This window comes from Gallinula chloropus, assembly GCF_964237585.1.
Source record: "Gallinula chloropus genome assembly, chromosome: 18".
In the NCBI taxonomy this organism is placed as follows: Eukaryota; Metazoa; Chordata; class Aves; order Gruiformes; family Rallidae; genus Gallinula; species Gallinula chloropus.
In genome coordinates this window covers 3,803,297-3,815,469 of record NC_140103.1, presented here as the reverse complement: position 1 = coordinate 3,815,469, position 12,173 = coordinate 3,803,297, and the positions used below count along the sequence as shown (strand labels likewise).

The 12,173-nt window shown below is 46.5% G+C and overlaps 1 protein-coding gene across 3 annotated transcripts in view; it reads left to right on the top strand.

The window, feature by feature from the left end:
* Positions 1–11,829, top strand: part of FNBP1 (formin binding protein 1) — a gene marked incomplete at its 3' end in the record, with an annotated part of 97,338 nt that extends 85,509 nt beyond the window's left edge. The window contains exons 12-16 of one of the 3 annotated variants that reach the window (XM_084272499.1): positions 2,166–2,298; positions 3,270–3,391; positions 3,817–3,956; positions 4,365–4,523; positions 8,653–11,829. In XM_084272499.1, the coding sequence (XP_084128625.1) occupies positions 2,166–2,298; positions 3,270–3,391; positions 3,817–3,956; positions 4,365–4,523; positions 8,653–8,660 (562 nt within the window). Of the gene's footprint in view, positions 1–2,165; positions 2,299–3,269; positions 3,392–3,816; positions 3,957–4,364; positions 4,544–8,652 lie in introns of those variants that run through there. The other 2 variants (XM_084272500.1, XM_084272498.1) reach the window with 2 other exon arrangements.
* Between the last annotated feature and the right edge of the window lie 344 nt (positions 11,830–12,173).

Below are 12,173 nucleotides of genomic sequence, written 5' to 3'. Positions count from 1 at the left end.
GGCTCTCTACAACTCAGATTCTGAAATCAGTTATTTAATAAGGCTAACTAATTCAATGCAGCTATCTTAGCTACACATTTTTATTGATCCTGGCAGCCTTTGCTTGTTTCTTTGTGTTTGTTCACATTTTGCAGTTGCATTAAAGATTCATCATGTTGTGTCTGCAGGAGAGAACTTTTCTTCCCTGACTGGTTTCAGGACTTAGCCTCTCCAATACTAGTCTATCCCAAAATGTACTGCTGTGCCTACTTATTCTGCTCCTTGCTTTGAGGAACCTGTTTATTTTGTCTGGTATCCCAAAGTTTCTTTTTTATGTTCTATATCAGGTACAAGAAAGGAAAGCTGCACATGTTTGTGTGCTTTCTCATTGATTTGGTATTTTTTTCACAGAATTACAAGGTTGGAAAAGACCTTTAAGATCATCAAGTCCAATTATATGCTAAATCATATCCCTAAGTACCTCATCTACCCTTTTTTAAAACACATTCCCTCTGTAGTAACTTAAATTTGTCTCTGTGATTTTCCTTTCTGCTCTGTATTGATTCTGAGGTCACCCAACATTAAAATCAGAGTTGAAATCAGAGCAAAACAAAGTGATTTTCCATAAAGACTGAAGAAGTAGCACCACCAGTTAAATAAGAGTTAAACACTAGTAATAATTATGACTCACATGTTTGCAATATTGTCCCTTAGGGTTTCAACCACAGAGCAGTCCTGCTTCCTTGCCACCCACACTTTTCCCCATTTTCTCTACACACAAAACAAAGGCAGGCACAGGATTGCCATTGCCAAGAGTCTGGTGGGAAACTCTAAAATATAAAGAGTGTTAACTTGAGTCGTGGGACTCACATTAACCTTTCTCCCCCCCCATCAAATAATGCCCAGAGAAAAGCTGAATAGCTGTGCCAGTAATACAGGAAACAGGCTCATGTGTCTGCCCTTCTCTGAGCTCCAAAATGTTCCTCATCATGCAGATAAGGTTTTTCTTTCAGCCTCAGCTCTGTTCAAAGGCAGCATGCTGCTGCTGGAGAGCACGTTCCACAGCCCTTCCTAAGGGAGCTCATGAAAGCATGTGCTAGGTTAATCTTGACCTTACACTACCATGTTTATCATAACAGGCCTTAAAATTAACATCTCTGAAGCCCAAGGCATTTGGCATCTGGGTTGATACGAAACACAGCCCCCAGAAAGAGTCAAAATGCTTCACAGGATGCAGGGTCGCTTTATGCAGCCTGAGGTCCGTCTGTCGCTCCTCTGTGACAAACACAAACCATCTGGATTTAACTTCATTTTAAGCAGCATGAAATAAGTGTCTTTGTCTTTTGCAACCCAAATAATTTCTAACTGCAACAGGCAGGGTGAGAATTACTCATTAGCACTCCATTTTTATTATTAATACAGACGTGTCCAGCTCTTTGTCCCAGTTTCTCAACTGAGCTTCAGCCTGTGGTGAAAAATGATGCAATTGTTTGTCTGTGCCCCAAAAAATGGGGTGATATTCATCTAGAAAGTTGAAGCTTTCATCTCTTGCACTGGTTGCAAGATTGTATTTTATTATTATTACTGTTTTTCTTCCCCCAGGGTTAGCAGTTACAAATCCTAGAACTACATAACAGAGTGTGCCAGGCTAAAAATCAGCATCAAACTTCTCTTTTGCCTTGCAAAATGCCATGTCCCAGAGTTCAGTCATTTTTCTGCTAATATTCTTCAAGGGGTGAGCATGTGGAGCTTGAATCACTTGGTCTAAATGTGTTATGTGCTCATTCCAACACCTCACTATCCACCAGAGAGGCTCCTCCTGCCAGCCTCGTGCACGTGAAGAGCCCTAAGCTGCCTGTTGCTCTTTGGAAGTTGGGCCTTGGCGAGTTTGGCTTGGGTGCAGTGGCTCTGTTGGCCCATTGTAGGTGAAGGCATCACTTGCTGTCTCTGACAGCGTAAATTCTCTTCTGCCAAGTGATTTTACTGCAACTTTTTAATGGCTGGTTCTGTACAGGGGAAAAGACCCTCTCTGGATGTGCTCAGTTACCTTTGTCACCAATCAGGCATGAAACACAGAGTAAAGCAGCAGCAGGTTGTTACCCCTTCCCCTGATTTACTTGAGAGAAAGGCATTTGCCCCCAGCTGCACAAACTCTTACATGCTTTGTTTTCCCTTCTGTCCCTCAGAGATGCCTTAACAAAAATGAAAGATGTGTATATCAAGAACCCCCAGATGGGAGACGCGGCGAGTGTGGACCACAGACTAGCAGAACTCGGACAGAACATTGAGAAGTTACGATTAGAAGTTCAGAAATTTGAGGTATGGGAAGAGACCCTGCAATAAAACATAGCTCAGGACCTGCTCAGGTCTAAGCAGCTGCTTCACAGCTTTTCTAGCTGTGCTCATGCATTTTCTTACCATGTATGGCTACGTGCTACTGAGTGCTTGACGTTAATTGAGATCTTTGGGCCTGGTTGTGTACCATGCATCATCTCTTGTGACAGCCAGCAATCCTGCTGTTTCATTTGCCATGAAATCAAATTGTCCTGAGTGGTGGGTAAGAGAAAATAGTGCTCCAGACGGTCCAGGCGGGTTCAGATGCTTATTTGATTAATTAAATAATTTGAAGTATCATGTTACAGATGACTGGAAAATCAAAGGAACATAAATGTGCTATTTATAGTCTAACAGCAAGACAGAAACTTTCAGATAAGATATGTTTTAAGGAATTGTCTGCTGTAACAGGAAGCTTCTTAGAGATACAAAATCTCAGGAACATGAGTGTTTGGAGCATATGAAGATATAATTACATGAGTAGGATTACAGGGCTGAGTAAAGACTTTGCTCACAAGTTACATTATGTACATAATTAATGAGCTTTATCTATTTTTAGACATTTCTTAGAGCTGTTGGCTTTACTGTCTATTGCTTTCTTACCCGCTTGAAAATCACTGGGTCTTCCATTGTCCCCAGTTTTAGTCTTTTGCATTCAGCAGCCACGGACATTGATGTGCAATTGAGATGAGTGTAAGCTCTCTCACACTGTGACCAGAGCAGCAGTGTCTCCCAACAGCTCCTGTTAACTGCTCCTCTTGGGGCACAGTGTTTTCAGCACTTGATATCCAAAGAGAATCGCGCTTTCAATAAGGGTGGGGTGGCAGGGGGGTGGTGTTTGGCAAGGCCAATAGTTTTAATAATGCACTTAAAATACAGAATCTGTTCCCCCTGACAACTGCAACCCAAAGGAAAACTGAACTAAGCTTACAGTCTAGACTGCTCTCCCCTTGCAGGGCTGGCTGGCTGAGGTGGAGGGCCGGCTACCCGTGCGGACTGAGCAGGCCCGGCGGCAGAGCGGCCTGTACGAGGCCCAGAACACATCGGCAGTGAACAGCTGTGCGCAGGACCGGGAGAGGTACAGTATCTGTACAGAGCTGCCCTGCTCAGGCTGACAGCTGGACCCCATTTCCTTAGCTTATTAATTGGGAAAATCATAACTCTGCAGCGTTTGGGAACTTCAGTCACTGGTAACTCCCAGGGCCTGGTTTGAGCCTATAGGAGATCCCAACTTTGAGGCGCTTTTCTGAATACAGTGTGTCCTAGGCCCCACCCCCACTGCTGTGGAGATGAGTGAGGTCAGTGTGTCATCTTTTGATGGGGAAAACAACTGGTCTCACCCTTTGTGTTGTGACAAACTGCTAGAGGGAACAGCCAGGACTGAGCGTGCTTTGGAATGGCTGTGCTGCTCCCACTCACCTCGACATAAAGTCTGGTAACCAAGTCGTTGTCTTTGCTCCCGAGGCTGGTTGCTATAGTTGCTGTGTATTTTCCTCTCTTGAGCAGCCCAGATGGCAGTTACACAGAAGAGCAAAGTCAGGAGACTGAGATGAAAGTACCTGCAACAGAGTTTGACGATGAATTTGATGATGAAGAACCACTACCCACCATAGGAACATGTAAAGCCCTCTATACATTTGAAGGTATCACTTAAACTTTACACTCATTTTACTCACTGTTTTGTTTAGCTTGTATGCCAAGGAGAGATTGGAAACCTTCATTTAACCCCTGTGATGCTTCAGCAGACAAAGAAAGTGCAAGCGAGGCTCTGGCATGATTCTTGTGTTGTAGAGAGACACTAGGATAGCGATTTGTCTCCTGTTATTCAGGGACTCTGAGGAAAAAGGACCAAAACTCTGATGTCAGGATCACATTCATCTGGTTCTTTGTGTACACCCTTTGTCTCCAAAATCACGTGCTCCTGTTCTTGCTGCTAGTGATGCAGGGAAGGTCGCCTCAGCATGACATCAGCATGCCCTGAGCACCCTTCGCTGCATCTGGGGTTCCAGCTGGGCACACCAACCTAAACCCTGTGTTACTGTGTCTTTCAGGTCAGAATGAAGGAACAATTTCTGTAGCAGAAGGAGAAATGCTCTACGTTATAGAAGAAGACAAAGGCGATGGGTGGACGCGAATCCGAAGGAATGAAGATGAGGAGGGCTACGTCCCCACGTCCTATGTTGAAGTCTATTTGGACAAAAATGCCAAAGGTGCTATGACTTATATTTAATACTAGTATTATTATTACTGCTACTTTGCTTTTGCAGAGATGTCCAACCCTGGGACTGCTCTGTGTTGCAGATAGAGCCTCTTAAAAGTCTGTACAATGCCATAAGGTGCATTATTTCATACGTGGACTAATGTGGCTTGCTGTGCTGCAAAACGTGCTTTTATTGATCAGAGATGGATCTGTGGTTGACAGTAAAACTGGAGGGGTGATGCAGCCTTTCCTAGACACTGCTCCTCCAGCTCTCCCTGCCATTGCACACCTGACCTAGCACAGGAAACACCAAGCCATTTGGAATACTCTGGGCTCTCCATAGATGTCCAGGAGCGAGCTCAGACGTGCTTACAAGTCCCCTGTTTGTCCCAGACTGATCCAGTGGGATGTTACATAGGAAATATTTAGGCTGCTGTCTCCTGTCTCTGTGTGGTAGCTGTCCAGAGCCTGTGGTGTTCTGTGGACCTTTTGGATTGAAACCTGCTTATCATTTAGTTAGTGTGTGGGGCAGAGGGAAGAGAAATCTTGCCAAAATTCATCTAACACAGCCCTCTGTGCTCTGTGATACATCACTAACACATTATGAAAGATCCTCTACTCTTTCCCACCTTGATACCTTTCAGAAGATGTACTTGCTGTTTCAGACAGCCATTGCTCATGGTTTAATCTCGTGCTCAGGTTTAATCTTGTGCTCACACAAGAACAGTGGAGACATGCAGAGCTCAGTCTGGTGTTTGGCTGTTGCTCTTAACCCCACACAGGGAGGTGTAAGCAAGCAGTGCCACAGGGGAAACCCGTGGAGGATGTGCGTTGGCACCATGAGCACTTAGAAATGTCATGCACAGAGAAATGAAAAGATTTCAGTCCTGTTTCAGATCAGGATGTGTTTGAAATCCACTGTTAAGGACATTGTGTGTTTTCAGTCACACAATCCTACAGATCATTGTTGTGTTTCCTGGACTTTAGAGTTCCCAGTGTGAAACAAGCTGCTCTGATATAAAGGAAAGCTGAACCATTCTCAGAGGGGTTTATGGACAGTAGGAAGAGAGGTGTAGGACTGTCAACACACTCTGACTTGATCAGCTTGCTGTCCTGGATTTGGTAGTAAACAGCACAGTGCCTTGTTTGCTGCAGGTTGAGTCTGGGCTCTGGTTTTACTCTACCAGGATACCTTAGCTGTACCTTTGTGCTGGCAAAGACAGGGTCAGTGGAGATGTGGAATGCTTGGCCCCTCCCTCAGCATATATGAACCCTTGGAAGAGGAGCATAGGTTGTACCTTCTCCTTTATTTCATATTCAGAACAAAGCAGAAGCACCATGGCAGCCAGAACACTGTGCTGGTGTGTTAATGGTTAAAAAGACTGTCTGAGCTGGGAGTGAAGGCTGGAGTGGTTGCAGCCAGTATTTACCTCTTTATTTCTCAGTTCTCTTATTAAAAAGAAAAGTGAAATGAGAACTCTCCACACAGTGTTGCAGTGGCTGCATAAAGACCTGGAGGAAGTGCTGCTCGGACTAAAAGACAAACTTTGGTGTTGCCAACTGCACGTTTCTCACTTGGCTTTTAATATAGAAGTGACTTTATTCCATCCTTGAGCCAGAACCTACAACATTCCTCAAAACAACACTGAAATACTAAAGCATTTACACCAGTAGTTCTTTGCTCTGTTTTTGGAAAGAAGCTTGAGCAGCTGGTACCCCCAGATGTTCCTTGCATGAAAGGTGGGAGCAATCACCCCAGCTCTGAGCACATTTGTGACTCTCCTAAGCCAGCAGCATCGTTTCTGGCTTGGCCCTACCTGCCTGGCTGTGTTCTGCCAGTGCCATGGCTGGAGGCAGCACCGCTGCTTAAATGCTCCTATGGAAAGCTGCTTGGCAGCTGGTGAGCTCTCCTAGTCAGCTGAACCTAGTGGTGTCAGGGCTCTGCTGCCAAACCTGAGATGAATAGGACAGGTAAGTCATGTGCTGCAGTCACCCTCCTGATCATTGTCATCACAGGAGCCCAGACAGGCCCTGCAAACACCAGCATATGAGGGCTGTTGGTAAAGCTCACGATGATACCTCTGCTCAGAGGCTGTTAGCAAACCTTATCCCAAAGAGAATAGTAACATCTGTCTTGTTTTGCCTTTTTATTTCTTTCCAGATGTGTACAAATCACTTCAGAAAATCTCTTGAGTAGGTTTGCATAGGTCTGTTCACCTTGTAGGCTGCTGGGTTGCTGCTACGGGGGGTGTGAGAGCTGTTGGAGATGAATGGCATGTCCTGTCTCCAGCAGTGAGAGACTCTGTTAGGTACCATTCACTCAGCTGATGTGTGTCTAAGTTCACCTCTTGACATTTAAACGTGCATTGCTCCCCAGGACAGCCCTGGCCCAGCTGTATGAGTTGGGTTGTGAACAGCACTGTCCATGCTGATAGAACCAGGAGCCAGCGCGGCTCATCCCGTGGCGCACGCGGGACGCTGCTGTGACGCCCTCAAACCCCATGCAGGCTGAGGACTGGGGCTGTTGGATGTCAGCTCTGTGTTTTGGGGCTTACACCAACCTCAAACCGCTCAGGGATGGGGAAGGAGGTGTGGGGGTAGGTTCTTGCAGGGCTCCTGCACCTGCCTGGTGCATTGAAAACGGGAACTAATTGGGTGGTTTTGCTTGAGAGTGCCAGTGCTGGGTTATCAGCACCTCAGAACCCATTTGGGGACAAAGCCTTTGGCTGAGGGACATTGTGACCATAGTGGGGTATGCAAAGGAACTTGCATGAAATAATTGGCTTTACAGAAACCCCCCAACAAACCCACCACGTTGGCTTCCAGCAGAAAGACTGGCTGGTTGGGTGACAGGCAAGGCATTGAGGTTCTCTTGTGACCTTAAACTTCCTTGTAAAGACATTTTGGATCCACAGGCAGAGGAGCATTTTGGCTCCTTTCACCACTCTGGGTCCTCTGGTTACACAGACAAATGCCTCCAGGCAGCTGGAGGCTCAGCTGGGCGTTGCAGCTCTGCTCTCTGCCGTACCCGTGACGCGGAGCCTTGACTTAGAGAATGAAATAGGTAAAAGTTAACCATGCTGATGCACTTTTTAATCTAGGATTGACCTGATTATTTAATGCTTGCCAAATTATATAGGAAATGGTAATTATAAACTGGACTGTGGCTTTTAAAAATCCTTTTGTCAAATACCTGCCCTTAGTTTTCCCAGTATATAAAAAAATATGTACATAACATAACTTAAAAAACTAAAGTTACTTGAAATGTTTTTATCCTTTTATATTTGTCTAAATATAGATGGTTTTATAGTCTATTGTTCTGCTTAACCTAGCTGCTGTTTTGGTAACTCCTCAGTCCTTTTGTTGGTGAGTGGGTTTGGTTACTCAGCATCTGGTCAGCCTTGTGTAGAACCTTTGGGTGGTGTTGAGGTCTGTTAAATGCAGCCAGTGTGGCTGTTCTGTTTCTATTGGTTTTTAAAGAATCATCATCTGTCAGGAATCTCTTCATAGCTTGATGTACCATGGTGTCTTCTTCTAATAAATATTTTATTTTCTCATCCCTCTGAGGGGTTTTTTTGTTTGTTTTGGTTTATTTTTTAATGATAATTGATTTAAGTTGGACTTCAAAGGCTGGGTGTCGAGGCCAAGTGTCTGCTCTCACTTGCTGTCTGTGTTCATGTGTCCCTTGGGAGTGAAAGGTCTCTGCAGCCTGTGTGGAAAGGGGAGCTGATCTGGATTGAGCTGCACAGTCTGTTGGGTGTTAGCCTCCTGTTGTTGCTCTTCAGGATCAGCTGTGGTGTCTGGAGCTGGTGCTTGAATAGATGTGGTACTTTGCAGGCTGAAAGTGAAAAACACGTTTCATTTCTCTGTTGCACTGAGAAGGTGCTGGCAGGACCCTGCTCCTGACTTGTACGTCCTGGGAGGAGAGCAGTGTCCAGAGATGCTCCTCCTCAGGCTGAAGGGATGGACTGTGAGGGTACCAGGCTGTTTGCTGCAGAGCTTTCCCCACCCCCTTGTAACCCAGCTTGGATGCTGCATTTCCTTTAACCTCCTGCGGGCAGCGCTGCTCTCACAGCATCCCGGGTTCCCCATCCTCTTTCTAATCCAGTCTCTTTCTTTTTGTCTTTCTTATGTTTTAGATTCCTAAAGGTGTTTGTGCTGGTGCAAGAACCTCGGGGCGAGCTTGTCACAGAAGGAGAAACAGAATGGTCTGTTTACCCTGCAGGCAGTTAAAACCCTCCCATGGGAAGCCAGACTTTGGAGTTCCCACTTGAAAAATTCAGACCTAAATTACACCCCAGTCTCACTCAGCCGCTTGCTCCTCCTTCCCATGGCATGCCACTTGCTCAGACTAACGTCCCAGCCTTCCCCACTCTTCTGCCAGCTTGGCACAGCTCCTCTGTAAACCATCACCAACGTGTTTCCCCCACACCCAATTCCCCCACCACCACCTCCTCCTCACACACGGGTCGCAGAGCTGCCGGCTGCCCTTCGCTGCTGGGGGGAACCGGCGAGTCCCGAGCTGCACTGGTCTGTCTTCTGTCCTCCCCTCAGCCCATCTGAACCTTTGCACTGGTCCATCAGCGTTTCACACGGTGCCTTTAGTGCTGGGCCTGCCAGCAGTCCCACTGACGAGCTGGGCAGGGGGGTGTGTGCTGGTGGAAAACCCCCTCCCCCAGAGCAGTGTCACAGCAGCTGGACTGGGCTCTGAATCTGTGCTGTTCAGTCTGATCCACTTGTGTTACTCGGTGTTCTGCTTCCCCAAAGGTCACTGATACTTGTCAGCCTTTATGTTTTTTAAATCTAGGCTGATGCTCCCTCCAAGTATTAAACCCCCCTGACCTTGCTGTTTCCTGAAAGCCTTCAAGCTCACGTATGTACGCTGGTTTTCCTGCTTGTTCTCTTTGCCCCTTCCTCTTTATCCCCCACCCCACCTCTTTATCCCCCCTCCTCTCTCTCTCTCACACACACACACAGACACACACAGTCACTGGCATTTTGGTTTGAAGCCCCATTTTGCTTGTCACAGAGCCCCTTTTGCTCTCGTGTCGGTCTGCATGCTCGCCCTGTTGCCTTGCCTGCACCCACCTTCCCCAGGGCCACCTTATTTTGTGGCCCATGGTCGTTTAAATCTCTTTGCAGTTTCCTTTTGGTTTGGTTTTCAGCGTCTCAGACCTGCCTTCTCTCTCTGCATGCCCTTCTGTGCGTTCTCATCAGTTCATGTTTGAATAACAGAGGTTTTTTTAGAAAGAAAAAAAAAAATAATAAAAGGAGAACAAAAAAAGAAAGGAACCTGCCCTCTTTCCTTCTCCCACCTTGTCATGGAGCAGAGCTGGATGCAGGAGCCAGACAGGAATTGTGACCATCCTGTTCTCACACGGGTTTGTTTGAAGCAGAAGTAGCAGGATAAGTGATGCTCTGCGTGGCGCAGGGGAGGGCACACAGCGCTGCCTCCGTGTGCTCTGGACTCAGCCCCTGCAGAAAGGCTCATCCTCATTCCAAACTTGTGTTTCCAACTGTTGTTTCCCCTGAATTGTCACCGTTGTTGGGATTTCAGAGTCACCTTGTATGTGTTTGAGCCCTGTGAGAGTCAGTTGTTTGTTAATAGCTTCTGAGGGCCAGACCTACTCATGGATCAACCCATCGTTTGGGGGAATCTACTTGTTCTTTGCCAACCTGAGTGTGTTTGGTGTTTGGAGGAGTTTGAGAGGACTGGTCCAGGAGCCACCCAGGCAGTGACCCCGCAGTGACACCCCTCTGGTGTCCTTTGCAGACAAACACTTTCTGGGTTGCACAGGGTCAGCACACAGGGATGTGCCCAGGAACCATGTGCTCCTCACGCTGAGGAGGTGCCTTGGTCACCCCAGCTCAGGATGAGGTGATTTTATGTGTTGAGTTACACGTTGTGTCCCTCACTCCTTCCCCTCCTCTCCATTCACAATACCACCTTTATTTTCAACAGCACGAAGTCCCTCAGCCCTACATGTTGTACTTCTGTTGTACCTATGTTGTATTCATGGTGCTTAACACCCACGAGCATCAACCAGCACAAAGGGCTTGGTTTTTAACTGAATGAAGCAGCTCAGGAGCCTGCACCAAGACCAGGTGACCCCAATACCAAGGCCATTTAGCTGCAGCATTGGCAGCATCAGAAGGGTCATAATCAATCAAATTCCCATCCTAATTGCTGCTGCTGTGGTCACTGAACCCCTGAGATCTGCAAGCCCCTGAGAGTGGCACCTCCCCCCCACGGTTGGCACCCGTGGCTCTGTGCAGAGCTCGGTGGGAAGGTTCCACTGCACCCACCCATCCCTTGGGGGGTCTGAGGGGTCCTGCAGTTCAACAGGTCTGCAAAATACCTTCACCATATTTTCAGCTGCAGTATTTCTATCCTGTTGATTCAGCAGCTGAGAGGAATTAATTCTCACCTATCCTTGTGCCATCTATGTAAAAATAAAGAGATGAAATTTGCTTTTTGTATATTTAACCCAGGTGGACAGTATATTATTGTCAGCCTCTGTGGAGCATTGGAGCGATTGCAATGGCTGTGTTGCTAACTGGCGCTTTGGAATGGAGCATTAACTTCAGCTGATTTAATTAATTAAAGCCCACCCATGGAGTTTTTATAAACCTGGCAACTTGTTCCCAAAAGCCTGGACCTTAAACCACACTGCAAGGGGAAACAACAGCCACAGTCGTGTGTAGTAACATACCCATCCCTGTCCTGCTGCCTTCAGTCAGGGTGTAATGACTGAGGAATTCCTGTAGAATTCACCTCTTGCAAAACTCACAAGCCCAAACGTGTGACAGGTTTATAAAAACTCTGCCTGAAGCTCCTAATCTCACCCAGAAGCGTTGGACTGTAGGTCCTACCAATGTCCTAATCCCCAGCAAAAAGTCTCTAATGCCCTTTCTTACCACCTGTAAATAGAGAAGAAACATATTTACTGATACCCAAAGTCGTGTTTAATGCTGAGTATTTTTCAGGAGTTCATTTAGTTGGATCCACGTGGTTCTTTGGTTTCTGTTTTCCTGCCTGAAGTGTCAAAAGACCTTAAAAAAAGCCAAATTCTATTTTAACATGATGATGTCGAGCACTTTTTTATTTGTATATGTGTGTGTATGTGTGTTTGAGCACTGATCTCTAGACTCTGGTGGCATCCTCAGTGTTGTGATTTCATTGCCAATGTAAAAGGTTCTGGTGTTGCCCATTCATTTCTGGAGACAGAATTCAACCAAATAAAGTGCTTCCATTTGAAAGCGAATATTGACCTTGTAACAATGAAAGTCATCCACCTATTTAAATAAACATGTAATTCCAGAAACACAGTTTCCCTGGACCCTCTTGATCATCCAGAGAAGAGGAGGGATGGTTTTGGTGCTCCCTTTTCCAATGAAAGAGCCTTTGTTTGCCCCTCTACCAGGGCTTCTCCATTGTCCTGTGGGTCCATCCGTTGCTCTCATGAGCTCGCTGCCTTCACACCAGCATTTCCAGTTGAGAACTGGGGTTCAGCTGGGACTTTGAGCCAGCTGCAAGTGCTGCAGCCTGGAGCTCCCCTGAGCTGCTCCCTCCTCAGGCTGCTCCTGGAGGGGTTTGGGCTTCGCCTCCAGCTCTCTGGTTTGCTGGAGAGAACAGAATGGCCTGATAGTGCCATGACAA